Below are 18,826 nucleotides of genomic sequence, written 5' to 3' on the forward strand. Positions count from 1 at the left end.
TATATATATATATATATATATATATATACCTTTATTTTATGTGCAATGGTGTTTTGCCTGCGCTCGAGTCTATGTGAAAGTGTCCAGATCTTGGAGTTACAGAGAATTGTGAGCTGCCATGTGGCGGCTGGGATTTGATCCTTGGTCCTCTGGAATAGCAGTCAGTGTCCTTTAACCACTGAGCCATCTCTCCAGCCCGGAAAACACACTTTTCAAAAGTAAATTGCATTCTATTTTATAGGCCCGATTCTTTCACCCTAAGACAAGATCATGCATGCTGGGGATTCCGGACTAGCCTCGAACTTACTACCCTCCTGTCTCAGCCTCCTGAGTGCTGGGATTGTGAGAGTGTGTATATCCCAAAGGCTGGCATTAATTAGGTTTTTGGACTTTCTGTGATATTTGTCTACCTTCTAGGAGGCCTGTTATTGTTTTGAATTTTTTTTTTTTTTTTTACCATGCTGGGGATCAAACTCAGGGTCTTATACAAGCTAAGCCTGAGCTCTATGGAACTTTTAGCCCCATTGGGAATGTTGTAGTGTATGTAGCCTGGCTAGTTATTCGTTGGAAACCGGAAGTATTAGAATCAGGGTTATGGGTAGCCTGTCTCTGTGGATACTGTATACTGTGTATACTTTTCCTCGACTGGACTCTAAGAGACAACGGGTAGCGGCTCTGGAATCCTCAGCTCTGCCCGAAGCCACCGTAGGCACGTGCTTCAGTATGCTGGAGTGTGGGCAAACCTTGCCAGTGGATTCTTCTACTCAAGGGGTCATCGATATTTCCCAAAAATCCACTAGGTTTCCGGTTTGACCAGGCAAGTGTGACTAGTGATAAAAAAAAAAAATGAGATAGGATTCTTTGATGTTTTTAGAGAATTAACCCTCAGCTTCCTGTCTGGAGAAGTCCTATGGGTATGACTTACCCAGGGGCAAGAGGCAAGTAGCCACACGACGTGTATGCTTTCAGCTTCCGACTGGGTAGAGTTTTTCCCCAGAATAAACTGTCAGTACCATCTGGTAGAATCTGTTAATGATCCCAGGTGACATCACTTTTAATTAGTGAAGTAGATTAGTCTGTCGTTTCTTTGAGCGGACAGACTCCTCCCCATTTCCGGATAACTCTAAGGAAAGGGGGCTCGAGGAGAAGCAGTGTGAGTTTGAACTTCGGTCCTGGCCTGCAGGAGACGAGGCTGAAGCCGAGTTAATTCTGGCGCTGTTGTACACGGAAGATCGTGGGGCTTCTTACTGCTCTGGACTTGCTGTTTCCCAGATGCGGTTCCAGGATAACCCTGGTGACTCAGCAGCCGCTGGGGTTGCCCCGTTAGCATGCAGCAGAATTCCTGAACGGGGCAGCTTCTCTTTTTTCTTTAAAGCAGGTACAACTAGGGATAAAACAGGTTCAAACTTCAGTCATGGGTAAAATCTGCTCACGTGTTGTATGTCTATTTGTTGAGTTTTTTTTTTTTTTTAATTTAGTACGAGTTAAGTACCAGAAATGCAATAAGCCTTTAACAAAACAATCGATTAAATAAATCCAGAGGGTGGGGCCAGGGATGGGGCTAGGGAGGAAGCCTTTCTTGTCCCACGTTCTTTTGCAGGTCTTCTTAGCTGTCTTGGAAGGAAGTTTCATTTTCAAAACCCCAGGCTCACATTTTCTTTGTCTTGTTGTTTGTTTCTCTTCCTCCTCCTCCCTCCCTCCTTCCCTTCCCTTCACCCCCCTCTCCTCCCCCCTCCATCTCTCTCTTCCCTTGCCCTCTCTTTCCCCTCCCTCCCCTCCTTCCCTCCCTTCCCTTCACCCTCTCCCTCCCCCTCCTCCCTCCCTCTTCTCCCCTCCCCTTCCCTTCTTCTCTCTCCTCCCTTCTTCTTCCTTCCACCCTTTCCCTCTCCCCCCTCCCTCCCCACTCTTCTCTCTGGGGGGTGGGTAGGATAGAAATCATCCCTAAAGGAACAAAATATCCCCGAAGAGAAGATCAAAGATATCAGGGCACCGGCGGCTCTCATTTGTGATCACCCATAACTGTCTTCCAGAAGTCCTGGCAGTATATCCTTCATAGGTACTTGGAGTACACGGAAGTAAAGCAAGGTTTAGGAGGGCCTGGAGAGGTGACTCTGCGGTTAAGAGCACTGAGTCAATTCCCAGCAATCACATGGTGGTTCACAACCATCTGTCCTGGGATCCGATGCCCTCTTCTGGTGTGTCTGAAGACAGCTACAGTGCAAGGTTTAGGGATGACTGGTTCCTGACCCTTCTGAGCTTGTAATGGTCAAAGCCTTGTGGGGCTGGGGCGTCAACAGACAGCTCACCTGCTGCTTGTGGAAGCACCGACCACTGACTGGGCAGTTGTTCTAGGAAGCAACTGGCATTGGTTGTCAGGTTAAGTGGTTCACTGTGACCCAGAAGTTTCCGTTTCCACTTGTGGGTACAGAATGTGTTATCGGTCTAAGTCTAAGATCTATCTCTCTCTGCTGTGCTGGGGGGTGGTGTCAGGAATAGAAAGGGGAGGCAGTTCTCTCCTTCCATCTTTATGTGGGTTCTGGAGATTGAAGTCAGCTCATCAGATTCTCGTAGTAAGTGGTTTTACACACCTTGGTCCTCTCAGCCAGGCCAGTAATAGACAGTAAAGGCTGGACCTTGGATGGGAGAAGAACAGGAAAATGGCAACTTCACATGGTGAAGCGTTCCTTATTAGAGGAAGCAAGCTCATGTGTGGCTCTTAAGAACGAAGCACTGCCGGGTGGTGGTGGTGGTGGTGGCGCACGCCTTTAATCCCCGCGCTTGGGAGGCAGAGGCAGGCGGATTTCTGAGTTCGAGGCCAGCCTGGTCTACAGAGTGAGTGCAAGGACAGCCAGGGCTATACAGAGAAACCCTGTCTTAAAAAACCAAAAAAAAAAAAAAAAGAAGAACGAAGCACTGGATGGATGGAGAAAGTAAGAACACGGGGGCTACAAGTATTAGAGTATTCGTGTGAGCTAAATTTCATGTGCCTAGCTGGCCTAGGCAGTACAGACTTAAACTTGTAGCTACTAGAGAGGCTGAGGCAAGAGATCACCAGGTCCCAAGAGCAAGGCTGGCCCCATGTATTAGTCAGGGTTCTCTAGAGAACCAGAACTTAATTTTTTTTCTTTCATTAATTTACTTATTCATTCACTCCACATTGCAGCCCCCCTCCCCCAAGCACCCCTTCCCTTCGCATCTGAGAATGGGGAGGTCCCCACCAACACACCCTGGCACTTCAAGTTACTGCAGGACCAGGCACACCCTCTCCCACTGAGGCCAGACAAGGCAGCCCAGTTAGGGGAAACAGGATCCATAGGCAGGCAACAGAGTCAGGGTAAGAGCGTGCTTTTGTTGTTGGGGGACCAGCATGAAGATCAAGCTGTACGCCTGTGTACATATGTGTGGGGATGGGGCTAAGGTTCAACCCTTGGATGTTCTCTAGTTGATGGATCAGTCTCTGAGAGCCCCCAAGGGTCCAGGTTAGTTGTCTCTGTAGGTCTTCTTGTGGAGCCCTTGTGTGTCCCTCAATCCTCTCCCCCAACCCCCCGACTTTTCCACAAGACTTCTTGAACTCAGTCTAATGTTTGTCTGTGAGTCTCTGGCATTTGTTTTCGTCAGCTGCTGGGTGGATCCTCTCAGAGGAGAGTCATGCTAGATTCCTGTCTATGAATCCAGGCTGATAGCTACAAACATAGCCTGAGGATCCAGGGTAGTTGAAGGAGGGAGGCAGGCCTGTAGTGTGTCCCTGTAGATCGAAATTTATACATATACATATATATATGTGTGTGTGTATACACATATGTAAATATATGTGTGTATATACATATACATGTATATGTATACATATATGTGTGTGCATGTACACATTATATATGTGTATATGTATACATTCTATACATATATGTACACACACATACGGGTTTATTAGAATAGCACATAGCTTGTCATTCATCTAGTCTAACAGTGGCTGTCTACCAACGGAAGGTCTAAGAATCCAGTAGTTGTTCAGTTCACAAGGCTCGATGCCTCAGAGGGTCTTCACTATTGAGGTGGAAGTTTCTGGCTATGTCAAGGTGATTCAGACTGATGTGGTGTTTTGCTGAGGCAAGACCCGTGGGAGGACACGTGATGTTTGGAAAGAGTATAAATAGGACTCAATGGACAGTGATGGCATGCTTGCATAGTTAGCTTTGCTATGCTCTGTTGGTCTCCTCTTCACTGATCTTCACTTTGTTGAGAGAGGCATGACTGAGAACTTTTCCTGATGTCCCCCACTGGTTCTGGCAGCTCTCACTGACTCATGCCAATTTGGCAGAGGCCTGGTGGTTTCTATTGGATTGTGCCACCACTGCTGAGTAGTGTTTGCTATCCTGACACTAATGAACTGGACTGCCGGTGTCTGTATATTCTCGGCCCAGGGAATGGCAGGCACTATTAGAAGGTGTAGCCCTGTTGGAGTAAGTGTGGCCTTGTTGGAGTAGGTGTGTCACTGTGGGTGTGGGCTATAAGACCCTCATCCTAGCTGCCTGGAAGCCAATATTCTGCTAACATCCTTCAGATGAGGATGTAAAACTCTCAGATTCTCTTGTACCATGCCTGCCTGGATGCTGCCCTGCTCCCACCTTGATGATAATGGGCTGGACCTCTGAACCTGTGAGTGAGCCCCAATTAAATGTTGTCCTTATAAGAGTTGCCTTGGTCACGGTGTCTGTTCACAGCAGTCAAACCCTAACTAAGACAAGGACAGAGATTGGAATCGCCCCAAAGAACTACTTCTAAACAGGTCCAAATCCCCTTGTCCGATGCAGCCTTAGTAGCAGGTGAATGTCCACGGTTGGAGGGGGTCATGGAGAGAAGTTGAGGCTTGACACTATGAAGAGAATCTAGGAGAGACCGTTGGTGAAAATGCAGCCCAGGTGCAGCAAAGGACCCCAACATCTTAGAGATGGGGTGACCACCAATGTCTTAGAGATGGGATGACCACCAACATCTTAGAGATGGGATGACCACCAACATCTTAGAGATGGGATGACCACCAAGAGCAACAGCAGCAGTGGAGTGGAGTCAGTGGGAGCCTAGAAGGCAAGCTGTGTGTGCTGTAGAGAGCAGAGCTGCAGAAGTGACAAAGGCGTTTGAAGGAGCCCAGAATTTCAGACATCGGATGTTGAGTTTGGTTTTGCATGAATTTGATTGTGACTGTGTACCCTGGTTCTTTCCTCTGCAAGTGAGAAAGTTTAGACTTATTTTTTTTAATTTTATAGGAGCTTATAGTTGAGAGACTTTGAATGTTAAAAGACTTTGGATTTGATTGGCTGTTTTAAAGAGACTGAACTTTTTTTTTTTAAAGGTTTATTTATTTGTTTTCTGCAACTACATGGTCACTGTGTTCAGACACACCAGAAGAGGGCATTGGATCCCATTACAGATGGCTGTGAGCCACCATGTGGTTGCTGGGAATTGGACTCAGGACCTCTGGAAGAGCAATCAGTGCTCTTAACCGCGGAGCCACCTCTCCAGCCCCGAGACTGAACTTTTAATGTGCTTGAACTTGTAAATACTAGGCTTTTAAAAGTTATTGGTAGTTTTAGTGGGAGATCTTGGGGATGAATGAGAAAGAAAAGGTATTTGCTTAATGGTGATGTGTTTGGATATCAATTTGACTAGGGGGTCCACTGCACAAGCTAGTTTAAGTGGCAAGTTGACACAAGCTAAAGTCCCCTGAGAGGAGGGAACCTCAATTGAGAAAATGCTTCCACGGGAGGCAGTGGCGCACACCTTTAATCCCAGCACTTAGGAGGCAGAGGCAGGCAGATTTTTGAATTCGAGGCCAGCCTGGTCTACAGAGTGAGTTCCAGGACAGCCAGGGCTACACAGAGAAACCCTGTCTTGAAAAACCAAAAAAAAAAAAAAAAAAAACAAAAAGCTTTCATAAGATTGGGTATGTTGGCAGGCCTGTAGAACATTTTCTTAATTAGTGATTGATAGGGGAAGATCCAGCCTATTGTGCATGGTGCCATTCTTGAGCCGGTGGTCCTGGGTTCTATAAGAAAGCAGGCTGAGCAAGCCATGAGGAGCAAGCCAGGAAGCAGCATCCCTCCATGGCCTCTGCAACAGTTCCTGCCCTCTAGGTTCATGGCCTGTTTGGGTTCCTGTCTCGACTTCCTTTCATGATGAACTACAATGTAGACGTGGACGCCAAAGAAATTCTTGTTTTTTTTTTTTTTTGATCATCCACTTGGTTTTTGATCATGGCGTTTCATCACAGCAATAGAAACCCTGAGACAGTGTGGAATCATGATGAGCTAATTCATTTGATTGAGGGTGCTTACAGTATGCTCATACTTTATACATGTGTATGTGACCTTTTCGTGTATATAATACAGTACTCTTTTCAAAATAGTATCTGCATCATCATCCTTAACAACTTAGAAAGTACCATCCCAGCCATCAATTAGAGAGTATAAAAGTTGTGCTTAACAGGTTACCTCTTAGCATCTCATTGAGGTTTTAGTGATGGTGACACACGTGCACATGTGTGATGCTGTGTATGAACCCTAAGGCTTTTGGACGGCAGGCAGTACACGGCCTCTGAGGACTTTCTCCAGCCTGCATTGCATCTGTGTTCTCTGCAATCTTAGCTGGACCAGGAGGCTGTGTTCTCTTAGTCTACAGCGTCAGGCTAACAGGCACATAATCTGGAATTCAAATATTCTTACAGCCTTGTCCTTCGTTGCCATCTGGCTGGAGTTCTGCGTACCTCTTGGGCAGAGAAGGCACGTGGCTTTGATTCGTAAGGATGTCTATGGAGTCCCTATTGAGTGTGATGTGTTGGGATGGCGGATCACGTCAGAACATACCATACTAGGCCCAAACAGTTCCACGTGTAAGGGGTTTAATTGAGGGGGGGGGTAGTGGCGCGGAAAGAGAGGAGAGGGAGAGAGAGAAAGATGGAGGAATGTTTCTCATATATATATATATATATACATATATATGTATATATATATGTATATATGCTTATATATATATATGTATATGGGTTGTGATGTAGCAGCCTCAGGCAAAGGTGGGAGGTGAGCCCAATGGATTCTGGGAATCTGGTGTCTGTTGCCCTGGCAACAGGTCTGTGGACCCGCCCATGCATCACCACAGGCTTTGGATGTCCTGATGCTAACAGAGTGGTTCTCAGAATGACAGCTGATCAGCCTGGCATTTATCAGGTGTTTGAAGAACTGTGCAACAAGTTGCTCTCTGAGTTACAATACTTTTTTTTTTTTTTGTCTTGTTTTTTTGAGACAGGGTTTCTCTGAATAGCCCTGACTGTCCTGGAACTCACTCTGTAGACCAGGCTGGCCTCAAACTCAGAAATCCACCTGCCTCCCAAGTGCTGGGATTAAAGACATGCGCCACCACCGCCGGGCAATACTTTGTATGATGGCATCTACAGGCACTCGCCACAAAATCATTATTATAGTTTCCACATTAAGAGTCCCCAAGCTCAGGGAGCTGGCGAGATGGCTCAGCGGCTAAGAGCCCTGACTGCTCTTCCGAAGGTCCAGAGTTCGGATCCGAGCAACCACATGGTGGTTCACAACCTCGTGTAATGAGATCTGACGCCCTCTTCTGGTGCGTCTGAAGACAGCAGCTACAGTGAATTATGCTGGAGCGAGTGGGGCCGGAGCGAGCAGGGCCGGCAGAGGTCCTGAGTTCAGTTCCCAGCAGCCACAAGCATGATGGCTCACAACCATCTGTACAGCTACAGTGTACTCATACATAAAATAAATAAAATAAATCTTAAAAAAAAAAAAAAGAGTCCCCAGGCTCTGAGCTCCCTGCTGTGGTGAAGCTGTCAATCAAAGCTAGTCAGTGACTTCTTACAGAACCTCCCGGTGGATGGAGACTCCAACGTGTGAGTTGATGCCGGATGCTTATTCATGCAGTTCCCTAAAGAAGACTTTTCACTGTTTGTTAGTGAACATCTTGTACTCCAGGTAGTCATATGAGTCACTAGCGAGGCCATGCCCCCTTCTTAAGAAGAACACATCCTCTCACTTCTGCCTGAGAACAGCTCGTCCGGCCTTGTGTTTTGGTTTAGGGATGGCTCAGTTTCCCCTTGAGCTACTAGATCGGTTTTCTCAAATGTCTCTTTCTTTCCGCTTTGGGGTGGGTGATATAGATTGTCCACGTGACAGCATCTGCATCTAGAACAGCCTAGGAGACAAAGTTCTGGGCTTGTTTGTAAGGGAGAGTTTTAGATTGAGTTAGTTATGTGGTGGGAAGACCAACCCTGACCCCGAGGGACAGTGAGGGATGCCATACACTGGACTGGAATCCTGTGCCCAATATAAATGGGAAAGCAAGCTAAGCCCCAGAATTTACCTCTCTACTTCTGCCCTTACAAGCCACGCGACTGGCGGCTTCATGCTTATGCCTTAATGTGGACTGTGAAGCTTAATCTTAAATGCCAGCCTGACAAGCCTAGGAAGAGGAAGCCTTGGTTGAAGAATTGGCTCCATCGGATGGGCCCATGAGTGTGTCTGGGGGGGGCCTTTTGTAATATTATTTCTAATTAATGTAGGGGAATCCAGCCTACCATGAGGGATATCATTCCTAGGCAAGTGGGTGGGCCTGAACTGTGTATGAATGCTAGTGAGCTATAAGTCAGGGAGCAAGCCCATAAGCAGTGTTTCTCCATGCTTCACGTTCTTGCTTTGAGTACCAGCTGGAGTGTCCTTTAGAGATGGACTGTAACCTGTAAGGTAAATGAATCCTTTGCTCCTGGAGCTGGTTGGACTTTCTGTTTTATCAAAAATGACGAGAAGCAAACATGGACAGGACACGTGCCATCCCCACCTTGATGGAGTGAACCTCAAACTGTCCCTATACTTCCTGCCTTTGAATTCTCCCAGGAGTGGGTACTAACCTCTTTTCTACTCTATCTGTGGTGGTTTACATATGCTTGGCCCAGGGAGTGGCTCTTCAGTCTTCTCTTAGTGGCCTTCAGATGAAGATGTAGAACTCTCAGCTCCTCCTGCACCATGCCTACCTGGATGCTGCCATGCTCCCACCTTGTTGATAACAAACCGAACCTCTGAACCTGTAAACCAGCCCCAACTAAATGTTGTCCTTTAGAAGAGTTGCCTTGGTCATGGTGTCTGTTCACAGCAGTAAAACCCTAACTAAGACACTACTCCTCCTCATATTTGCAGAGGCAGGTGGATTTCTGAGTTCGAGGCCAGCCAGGTCTATAGAGTGAGTTCCAGGACAGCCAACCTGAGTCATTGGCTGTTGGACAGCATTTATTTATTTATGTGGTTTCCTTGGGGCAGCGTTGAAGTTCTTTTGACCTTTAAGAGCCTTAAACATTCGATTTGAATCCATTGAAGATAGAACATTCTGAAACTAGAATGCTGCTTGTCAGTATGTGTAAGCGTGGTGGGGGGCGCTCCTTGTAACTCTGCCTTGGGCAAGCGAAATCAGTGTCTTGAAGAGTCACGTCTTCTTTAAACAAAGGTGCAAAGCCATATTGTTGTTACTGAGTTTTATTCAGGATGAATATTTGTGTTAATATATGCTAATAAGAAGCATTTCCACTGTTTATTATCTCGGTAAGAAGGCACTGTTCCCATAAAGCCTCTGCCAGGGAACATTAGATTCTTTCGTCTGAGCCTCCATCTCTACCCCCAGATTTTTGTTTATGTGTTTGCTGTCTTGCTTTGATCCTGGAGGGGTGGCAAGTTTGCTGTAGGTAGTTGTCCAGATAGAGATTCTTGAAAGAATTGTTTGACGATAAGACGAAGCGGGTCCATTCTTCCGTCGTGGAAAGATAGCAGCCAGAGTCTGGTGATGAAAGCGATTTCATGAGGGAGGCCAACAGCATGTCTGGCCTCTCCTTACCGCTCCAGACCCAGGGCTCCGTTCTTCAGATGGGTCTGTAGAATGTAAAAGTGCATAGCATAGCACAGCACAGCACAGCACAGCCCAGCCCAGCACAGCACAGCACAGCATAGCATAGCATGTGATGGTGCAAACAAAGTCAAGAACTGCAGGAGAAAGTACCTGCGGTACTGGGACAGGGTTCTGTCTCATATGCAAGTGTGCAATGGGTCCATGTGTGCATGTATGTGTGTTTGTGTATGTGTGTGTGTGTGTGTGTGTGTGTATGTATGTACAGTGGAGGAACAGGCTAAAGTCACAGGGAAGGAGGATCCTGGGGAAGATAATTGGCCAATAGGAGAATAACTGGCTAATAGTACAGGAAAGGATGTTAAATCACACACACGCACACACACGTGCACACACACACATATATACATACATGTACAAACATACACATACACACATGTACATACATACTCATACACGTACACATACATACACATATACATACACACATGCACATACATACACACAAATATACACACATGCATGTACATATGCACATATACACAAACATAATACACACATATATACACACCCTTCGAATATATACATACCTACACATATATACACACATACACATACATACATACACTCATACACACATACATATACACATGCACATTCATACACACACAGACATATATATACATGAACACACATATACAAATATGTTCAAACACACAGTTTTTTCCCCCTAGCACTGCTGTCCCAAGTGACAATTTGTGCAATCTTTTTGGTGATGAACTGGAGCATAGTATTTATCCACTGAAACAGAATAAAAACAGGCCTGCCCTTTGCTCCAGTTTTGGGAACTTCTGTTGCAGAAGTAAAGAGAGGTTTTTTTTAAGGATGTTGATTCCAGCCCTGCTTTTAAAGTAAAGACGTTGGGAAACAAACATCGTGATAGGACTTGGGGAATGCAGTGTTTACTTACTCTAAAAATTAGTTAGAGTGATGTGTGGTAAAGGAAGAGGATGTCCCCAAATTTTTAAGAGAAAAACAAAGTATGGAGTAATGGGTATAAGATAGTATGTTTCTGAGATCAAAATAGAGGTAACAAAGTCTGACATATTCGTGCAGATTGTTGTGGGTTTCTCTTAGGGTGATGGAATTTTGAGGACAGGGTGAAATTGTTAGCTTTCCTTTCTGCTGTTTAGTTTTATATATTGAATCGAGCATGCATTTTGTAAAACGTCCAATAAGTAAACAAAAAATTCAATTAAAAAAAAAAAGCTAGCTTTTTATCGTTGATGGACTACAACCCAGTCAGTCAGCCGGGAAGAGGGAACCCCAACTGGACAATTGTTTTGATCAGATTGGCCTGTGGGCGAGTCTGTGGGGGCATTTTCTTGATGACTAATTGATATAAGATGACCCAGGCCATTGGGAGTGGTCCCATCCCTAGCCGGGTCGATTTAGTCTCTATTAGAAAGCTAGCAGAAGGAGAAACAAGAGTCTTCCGTGGCCTCTGCTTCAGTTCCAACGTAAGCTCCTGCCCTGACTTCCGTTAATGATGGAATGTGACCTAGAAGTAGAACCCTCTCCTCCTCCGAGCTGCTTTGGTCAGTGTTTATCACAGCAACAGAATTAAAACTGGATCAAACCCCTAGCAGCCCTTCTCTTGGCTAACATCCACGGGCATCCATTTTTGTACCCTCATTACTGTTTGTTTTCACTATCATTTGCATGGCCAAGTATTTCCGCTCTCTGTGACGGTATCTTGTGTTTGCGGAAATCTTATCAGTGTTAATTAAGATCCCCAGCGACTCTGCACAGGCTCATGAGCTAGCTCCGCGGCGCAGAACTGAACCCGCAGCGTGCCAACTCTTGTTTGGATGTCCCTACTGTTAGGATTTAGTCTAGGTTCCGCCCCACAGTTGCCAGGCAACTGCCAGGTAGGCCTGGCCCACTATAAAAGGGGCTGCTTGCTCCCTCCTCTCTTTCTTGCTCCATTGCTCTTGCTCCTGCTTCTTACCCTCTCACTCCCTATTCCCCACCTCCTCTTCTCCACTTCTCCACGTACTCGTGACCGGCCTCTACACCTCCAGTCCTCTACTCTCCTTCTCTCTCTCTGCTTTCTTTCAACTCCTCTCCTCATGTCCTGAATAAACTCTATTCTGTACTATCCCTTTCGTATGGCTGGTCCCTCAGGGGGAAGAGATGACTCAGCATGGGCCGACAGAGGCACCCCCTCCCCCCACACCTTATTGCACTTCCTCCAAACATATCCCTGGTTTCTCTTTGTTTTTATAAAATACAACAGCTACTGTCGTCATGTACTTGTAGGATAGAATTAATGCTTTGGGTGGGGAGTGTCTCTATTTCATGCCCAATATATCCATGTTTTCTTTCCAGGGAGGTAAAAACTATTTGTCTCGCTGTTTTTAGCCAGGGTTTCTTGTGTCCCATGATGAAATAAGACTCAATACATAGGTAAAAATATCCAAAGTCTTGATCCTCGAGCTTGCCCTCCGGGAATGTCGAGATTACAGGCATGTACTGTACCTAGTTTATGCGGTGCTGGGTTGGAGTTCCGAGGTTTTCTGCATGACAGGGAAGCGCTTCACCAACTGAGCTGCATCTCCGACAGCGCCTTCAGGTTTGAATTCTTTTCCTTAAATTTAAGTTTAAACTTCATAATAAGGTTTTTTGGTTTTTTTTTTTATTTCCCTAAAAATATTATAGTGATAAATCAGAAACATAGTTAAATAAATGGTAAATAAAACTGATTCTTCTACTGCTAAACAACCATGGTTGACAATCTTTCTACCTTCTGGTAGGCTGTCTTCAAATGCCATTCATTGAAGATATTTCTTACCCAGAAGTCATGAAAGAGGAGTGTCTTAGTCAGGGTTTCTATTCCTGCACAAACATCATGACCAAGAAGCAAGTTGAGGAGGGAAGGGTTTATTCAGCTTACACTTCCACATGGCTGTTCATCACCAAAGGAAGTCAGGACTGGAACTCAAGCAGGTCAGGAAACAGGAGCTGACGCAGAGGCCATGGAGGGATGTTCCTTACTGGCTTGCTTCCCCTGGCTTGCTCAGCCTGCTCTCTTATAGAACCCAAGACCTCCAGCCCAGGGATGGCACCACCCACACTAATTGAGAAAATGCCTTACCGCTGGATCTCTTGGAGGCATTTCCTCAAGGGAGGCTCCTTCCTCTGTGATAATTCCAGTACAAGGAGGGTATTTTTTTATTTATTTATTTAATTGTTTTTTAGAGACAGAGTCTCTCTATGTAGCCTCAGCTGTTCTGGAACTCACTTCACAGATCAGGCTGGCTCTGACCCCACAATGATCTGCCTGCTTCTGTCTCCCGAGTGCTGGAATTAAAGGCATACACCACCACCACCCAGCATGGAGGAGGGTTTTTAAAAGTCAAAGACAGATTCAAGTGTGCATCACTAAATCATGTAGACTTACATTTACATCTCTACTTTCTCTTCTGGAAAATGGTGGTGGTCAGCAACCTTAACTTCTCAGAGGCGTTTTTTTTTTTTTTTTTTTTTTTTTTTTTTTTTGGTTTTTCGAGATAGAGTTTCTTTGTATAGCCCTGGCTGTCCTAGAACTCACTCTGTAGACCAAGCTGGCCTTGAACTTAGAAATCTGCCTGCTTCTGCCTCCTAAGTGCTGGGAATAAAGGTGTGTACCACCACTGTCCAGCTTCAGAGGTTCTTTGCCATCATGAAGTTTAAAGTTTGGAGCTCGGTTCCCAGTAAGTACTTTGTATTGCCAGATCTTTAAACACTTCTGGTATATTGTTACTCTTTCTCATTGTACACACAGTCTGTGCTCATACAAGATGAATCTTTTTTCCGACCTCACTCACTGGCGTCAAAGGGCCAGCCTGCTCCCAGCTGAAGGGGCTACTATGGGAGAGTGTTGATCACATAGGACTCCTTAATATTGTTCTAACATCTGAGGGGGACTAATCCCAGAACTAACTAGAGCCCTGATCCATATACTATGGTACTGGGGTGGAGCCCACATCAAAGAGGTGTGTGTTTCTTAGACTTCGTGAATATAACGATTTCCTTTGCGGAGGTCTGCGGGTTTGAATCTCACCCATTTGCACAGCCGGTGTCACGGGAAGACAGTGGTCCCTCACTGATGGGCATCACAGCCTTACTTTGAGATGTGGTTGCGCTATGTGCCATTTAGACCGAGCTTCTCGTGATCCCCAACATCAATGCTTTCTGTCCTGTAAGTGCACGTGTCCTATGTCGTCTTCGTTTTTTAAAGTCTTTGTTTTGTTTTACCTTTACTTTATCCAATTATTTAAAAAGATGTATTTGTTTATTTATAACTCATTCGTGAGTGCCCAGGACTGTGTACATGTGCAGGCAGATACCCACAGAGGCCGGAAGAGGTATTCATCCCCTGGAACTCGAGTCACAGGCAGTTGTGAATGTTGAGGCCTGAATCCAGGTCGTCTTCCAAAACAGCCAGTGCTCTTCACCACTGCGCACACTCTCTCTTTCCCAGCCCAGAGTTTCTGCTTTTAATTCGGATATTTAGATCCTTCCAGTTTAGGATAATTCTATCATTTTGCTACTGGTTTTTGTCCTTGTTCTTTGTCTTAATGGCATAGTTTATGAGTCTGTTCTCTCTCCTGTTAGCATTCAGGCTACAGTTCTTGAGGTATATTTAGAGTTTGCAAAAATTAGTTTATATCTAAGACATTTTGCTTTCCAGTATCAGTGTACTGTCGTGTAGACCCCAGCAAGTGTCTCTTCCCCACTTCCTCATAACATGGCTGTTGCTCATCCTTCATCCCACTGGATTACCCAGCTGCTGAGGCTAAACGCCAACCATATGACAATGAGCTCTAATAACCTTGAACTGACCCCACCCTCCAATCACTAAACAGAGTGATAACTGTATTCCTTCCAGACTTGCCTTTGGGGAAATGCTTATCTGCCAGATTGCTGAAGAGCAAGGAAAGGTGGGGGCTGGAGAAATGGCTCATGGCTCAACAAAGAGGGCCCCATGCTCTTCCAGGGTTCCCAGTTCGCCCCCCAGCATCTGTAAATCCAGCTTCAAGGGCTCCGATATTCTCTTCCTGCTTTCACAGGCTCTCACATACATACTCTGACACACACATCCACACTCTCAAGCCTAACAATACTCTCACACATACACATATACACATGCACTCACACATATACATACACACTACACTCATACTTACATATACTCACACATACACTCATACACTCACAAATACATACGTATACACATACACTCACACATACACATACACACTCACAGAAACACGTAAACTCTATACACATACACACATACACATACACTCACACATACACATATACATTTACATATACACTCATGCACTCATACATGAACCTCTCATACATGTACATATATACTCACAAATACACATGTACACTCACAATATACAAACACACACTGCCACACATATACACATACACTCACACTTACACAATACACTCATAAACTCTCACATATACACGTACACTCACACTTATATACTTACACTCACATACACACATGCACTCTCATACATCCACACACTCACATGATATTTTAAAAATCCTTAAAAACTGCTTAAAGTATAAGTAAAGGTAAAGATTTTATTTTACCTTCATTTATTTATTCCTTGATATTGTCTTCTCCTTAAGTATTGTTATTATTTTTATTTAAGAAATATAACGGGTAGTGGTGGTGCAAGCCTTTAATCCCAGCTCTTGGGAGGCAGAGGCAGGTGGATTTCTGAGTTTGAGGCCAGCCTGGTCTACAGAGTGAGTTCCAGGACAGCCAAGGCTACACAGAGAAACCCTGTCTTGAAAAAACAAAAAAACAAAAAAACAACAACAACAAAAAAGAAATTTAAAATATTTGGAGAACTGCATACAAATTGTTGGTATCAAATAGACCGATTTCCATTACTTGTGCCGTGGGATCGATCATACCAGAAAGAGAAAGATACATCACGTGTCCTGTCACTATCCCAGTGAGGAATCTAAAACCTGCATACTTAGTGATTTCACTTAGTGATTTCCTGATTTGATCTCCTGACCGATGTGCCTCTTAAAACATGGCCTGACATTTATTGTAAACTAAGAGGAAGGCCACATTGTTTTCTTAATTCTGTCCCACTTTCAGATGCCATGGCTTGAATATCACGAGCTTCCCCCAGTCCAACTCGGCCCAGGTGTTAAATGGTTATTCCTCCGGATGACACAAGAGTCCATTGGGAAGCTGGGCTTAGTCAAACATGATGGGGAGTGTTCCCATCGTGAGGACCGTGGAACTCTTCTCTTCCCCTCTCCTGCCTCAAGGACGAGACAAGCACTTTTGCTTTATCATGACCTTACTCAGTACTGTGTTGGCTTGCCACGGCTTCCCAAGCCCGGGGACAGTTAATCATTGCCTGCCATGTGCCACCTATGCGTCCACCAGGAAACCTATCTGTGTAAGTTATCTCAGGTGCTTTGGGTTACAATAGAGAGCTGACCAACACATACTCTTTTTACTATTTTTCCAATTCCCCCTTTTTGAGTTTGTCTGAGAAAGTCTTTATTTATTATACCTATTTTTCTTTTTGCAAAGGGACAAATGCTGGAACTTTATGGAAAGTGTGTTAAAATTATCTTTTTTTTTTTCCTCTCATGCCTTTGGAAGAATAATTTAATTGAATGGAGTTTTATTTAAAAAATGTATCTCTGTGTGTGCATGTCTCTCTTTCTCCGTGTGTGGTGTGTGTGTGTGTGTGTGTGTGTGTGTGTGTGTGTGTGTATGCATGTGTGTGGGGAGGTCAGAGGGCAACTTGTGAGAGGTAATCCTCCCCTAACAAGTGGGTGCTGGGATCGAACTCAGGCCATCGGGCTTGGTAGCAGGAGCTTTTACTTGCTGAGCCGGGCTGCCAGGTATTTTTGTTTTTGTTTTTGTTTTTGTTCTTTTTTTAAACACTTTAAACCTTCATGCCACTCCTCTTCCTATGTAGTTTCTGAAGGTAAACCCAATATAACCTTAACTATGTTTTTTTTTTTTGAGACAGGATCTCACCACATACACCAGGTTTGCCTAGGACTCCTTATGTTGACCAGGCCAGCCTTGAACTCAGAGTTCACACACCTTGCCTCTGCCTCCTGATCTTTGGGATTAATACCATGCTGCGCCACCACGTCCTGTCCTTCTCATTTTCACTCTTCCTGGTAAAGCGTTTCTTTGAGCTGGGTTTAAGGTATGACTCAGGGGAGACACTTGGTACTTACTCTTCTGGGTTTGTCTGAGCTTCCCGGATCTGTAGCTTGCAAGAGACCTCAGCTGTTAATTCTTGGAATATTCACGTCCTTGGTTCCCTGTGTTCTCCCATCATTACGTCCGTGCTAGGTCTTTGTGATTATCCCACAATTACAGAGTTTCTTCTCTGCTTTCCCATTTGTAGAAGTTTCTATAACCATCTTCGAATTCAATGATTTTTTTTTTATTATTATTATTTTAAATTTGTATTCGGGTTTTCTCTCGTGTCCACCAGAGTATTTCTAACCACGGTCTCAGGGTGCCTTCTAGCCTGCTAAGCATTTCCTTATGATTCTTTTCAGTTTCTGGGGCCCTGCATATAAGAGCAGGCTGAAAGCTTCTCTTTGTTTCTCGACGCTTCTCGCCTCGGTTCCTTAGCTCATCATTGTACGTGACAACCTGACTTGAGCTACAGGATGCCGGGGCAGCTGGTCAGAGGTCACTTCCGGTCTTGTCTGTTACGGGGCGCGCGTGCAGGAGATAAGCGCCTCTTATAGTGCTTGCTTAGTGAGGCATCTTCCCACGCAGGGACAGCAGCTACAACCCGTCCTGTTAGATGGATGGTATGTACCCTACAGGTCCTTGCTCTTTGGACCCCATAACCTTCCTCCACGTCTTCAGCAGATAGCCCCGAATTCCAGACGAGGACAAAACATCAGGCTCTGGTTTTTTTTGTTATTTTTCCCTCTAATTTGATTAACTTTGATGTTTGCTGTCTTTCTTTCCTTTAGTTCAGTTTAAGTGTTGGTCTTTTTTTTTTTTTTTTTTTTTTTTTTTTAAGAATTAACCCTTTCGTTTCATCAATGTTTTTGTATCTTTCTTTTAGTCTGTATCTTGTTCCTCTCCACCCTGGTACCTATTATTTCTGTCGATGTGCAGCTTGGTTTGTTCTTGTTTTCTTAGACCTTCAGAAGAGCCATTGTTTATTTTCTTGCTGATTTTTCCGTGCAGGTCCTCAAGAGCTATTGTTTGTCCTGTTAAAGTCACCTTGGCCACACCTCTAAGCTTTGGCTTAGTTGTGTGTGTGTGTTTTTTTTTAAGATTTTTTTATTTTTATTTATTATACGTGTATGAGTACACTGTAGCTATACAGATATACAGATGGCCATGAGCCATCATGTGTGTGGCTGCTCTTCTGCCCCATTAGCTCCAGTGTAATTCACTGTAGCTGTCTTCAGACGCACCAGAAGAGGGTGTCTGATCTCATTACGGGTAGTTGTGAGCCACCATGTGGTTGCTGGGATCCGAACTCGGAACCTTCAGAAGAGCAGTCAGTGCTCTTACCCACTGAGCTATCTTGCCAGCCCCCTAAGTTGTGTTTTTATTCTCACTTAATTTTAGGAATTTTCATTTTCCCCACAGATCATTTAAGAGTCCATTGTTCAATCTCCTTGGTGGTTTTGTTTGTTTTTTGTTTTTGTTTTGCTTGCTATTGAGTTTTTTTCTGTTATGATCAGATCATGCAGAATAAATTCTTTCTTTTCCTTTTTTTGTATTTGTTAAGGTATGCCTTATGGTCCAAAATGTGATCTAGTTGATAGAAAGTTCCATAGGCTACTGAGAAGAATGTGTATTCCACAGCTATCAGATAGAATATTC

At 44.6% G+C, this 18,826-nt stretch overlaps 1 protein-coding gene and 1 long non-coding RNA gene across 3 annotated transcripts in view; one reads left to right on the plus strand and one right to left on the minus strand.

Moving 5' to 3' along the window:
- The window catches only part of Ank3 (ankyrin 3), a 642,120-nt gene that overhangs the window by 3,534 nt on the left and 619,760 nt on the right, over positions 1 to 18,826 (plus strand). Inside the window, exon 1 of one of the 2 annotated variants that reach the window (XM_031347659.1) lies at positions 11,760 to 11,834. The exons of the other annotated variant lie outside the window; for it this stretch is intronic. Within the exon in view, the coding sequence (XP_031203519.1) occupies positions 11,775 to 11,834 (60 nt within the window). The 5' untranslated portion in view covers positions 11,760 to 11,774. Of the gene's footprint in view, positions 1 to 11,759; positions 11,835 to 18,826 lie in introns of those variants that run through there. 2 annotated transcript variants of the gene reach the window in all.
- On the minus strand, positions 1,026 to 17,651 carry LOC116074825. The gene is made up of 2 exons (XR_004112300.1): positions 17,200 to 17,651; positions 1,026 to 1,384 (listed from the first exon to the last, which is right to left on the minus strand). It is a non-coding gene; the product is annotated as an uncharacterized LOC116074825 (long non-coding RNA).

This window comes from Mastomys coucha, unplaced genomic scaffold, assembly GCF_008632895.1.
Source record: "Mastomys coucha isolate ucsf_1 unplaced genomic scaffold, UCSF_Mcou_1 pScaffold3, whole genome shotgun sequence".
In the NCBI taxonomy this organism is placed as follows: domain Eukaryota; kingdom Metazoa; phylum Chordata; class Mammalia; order Rodentia; family Muridae; genus Mastomys; species Mastomys coucha.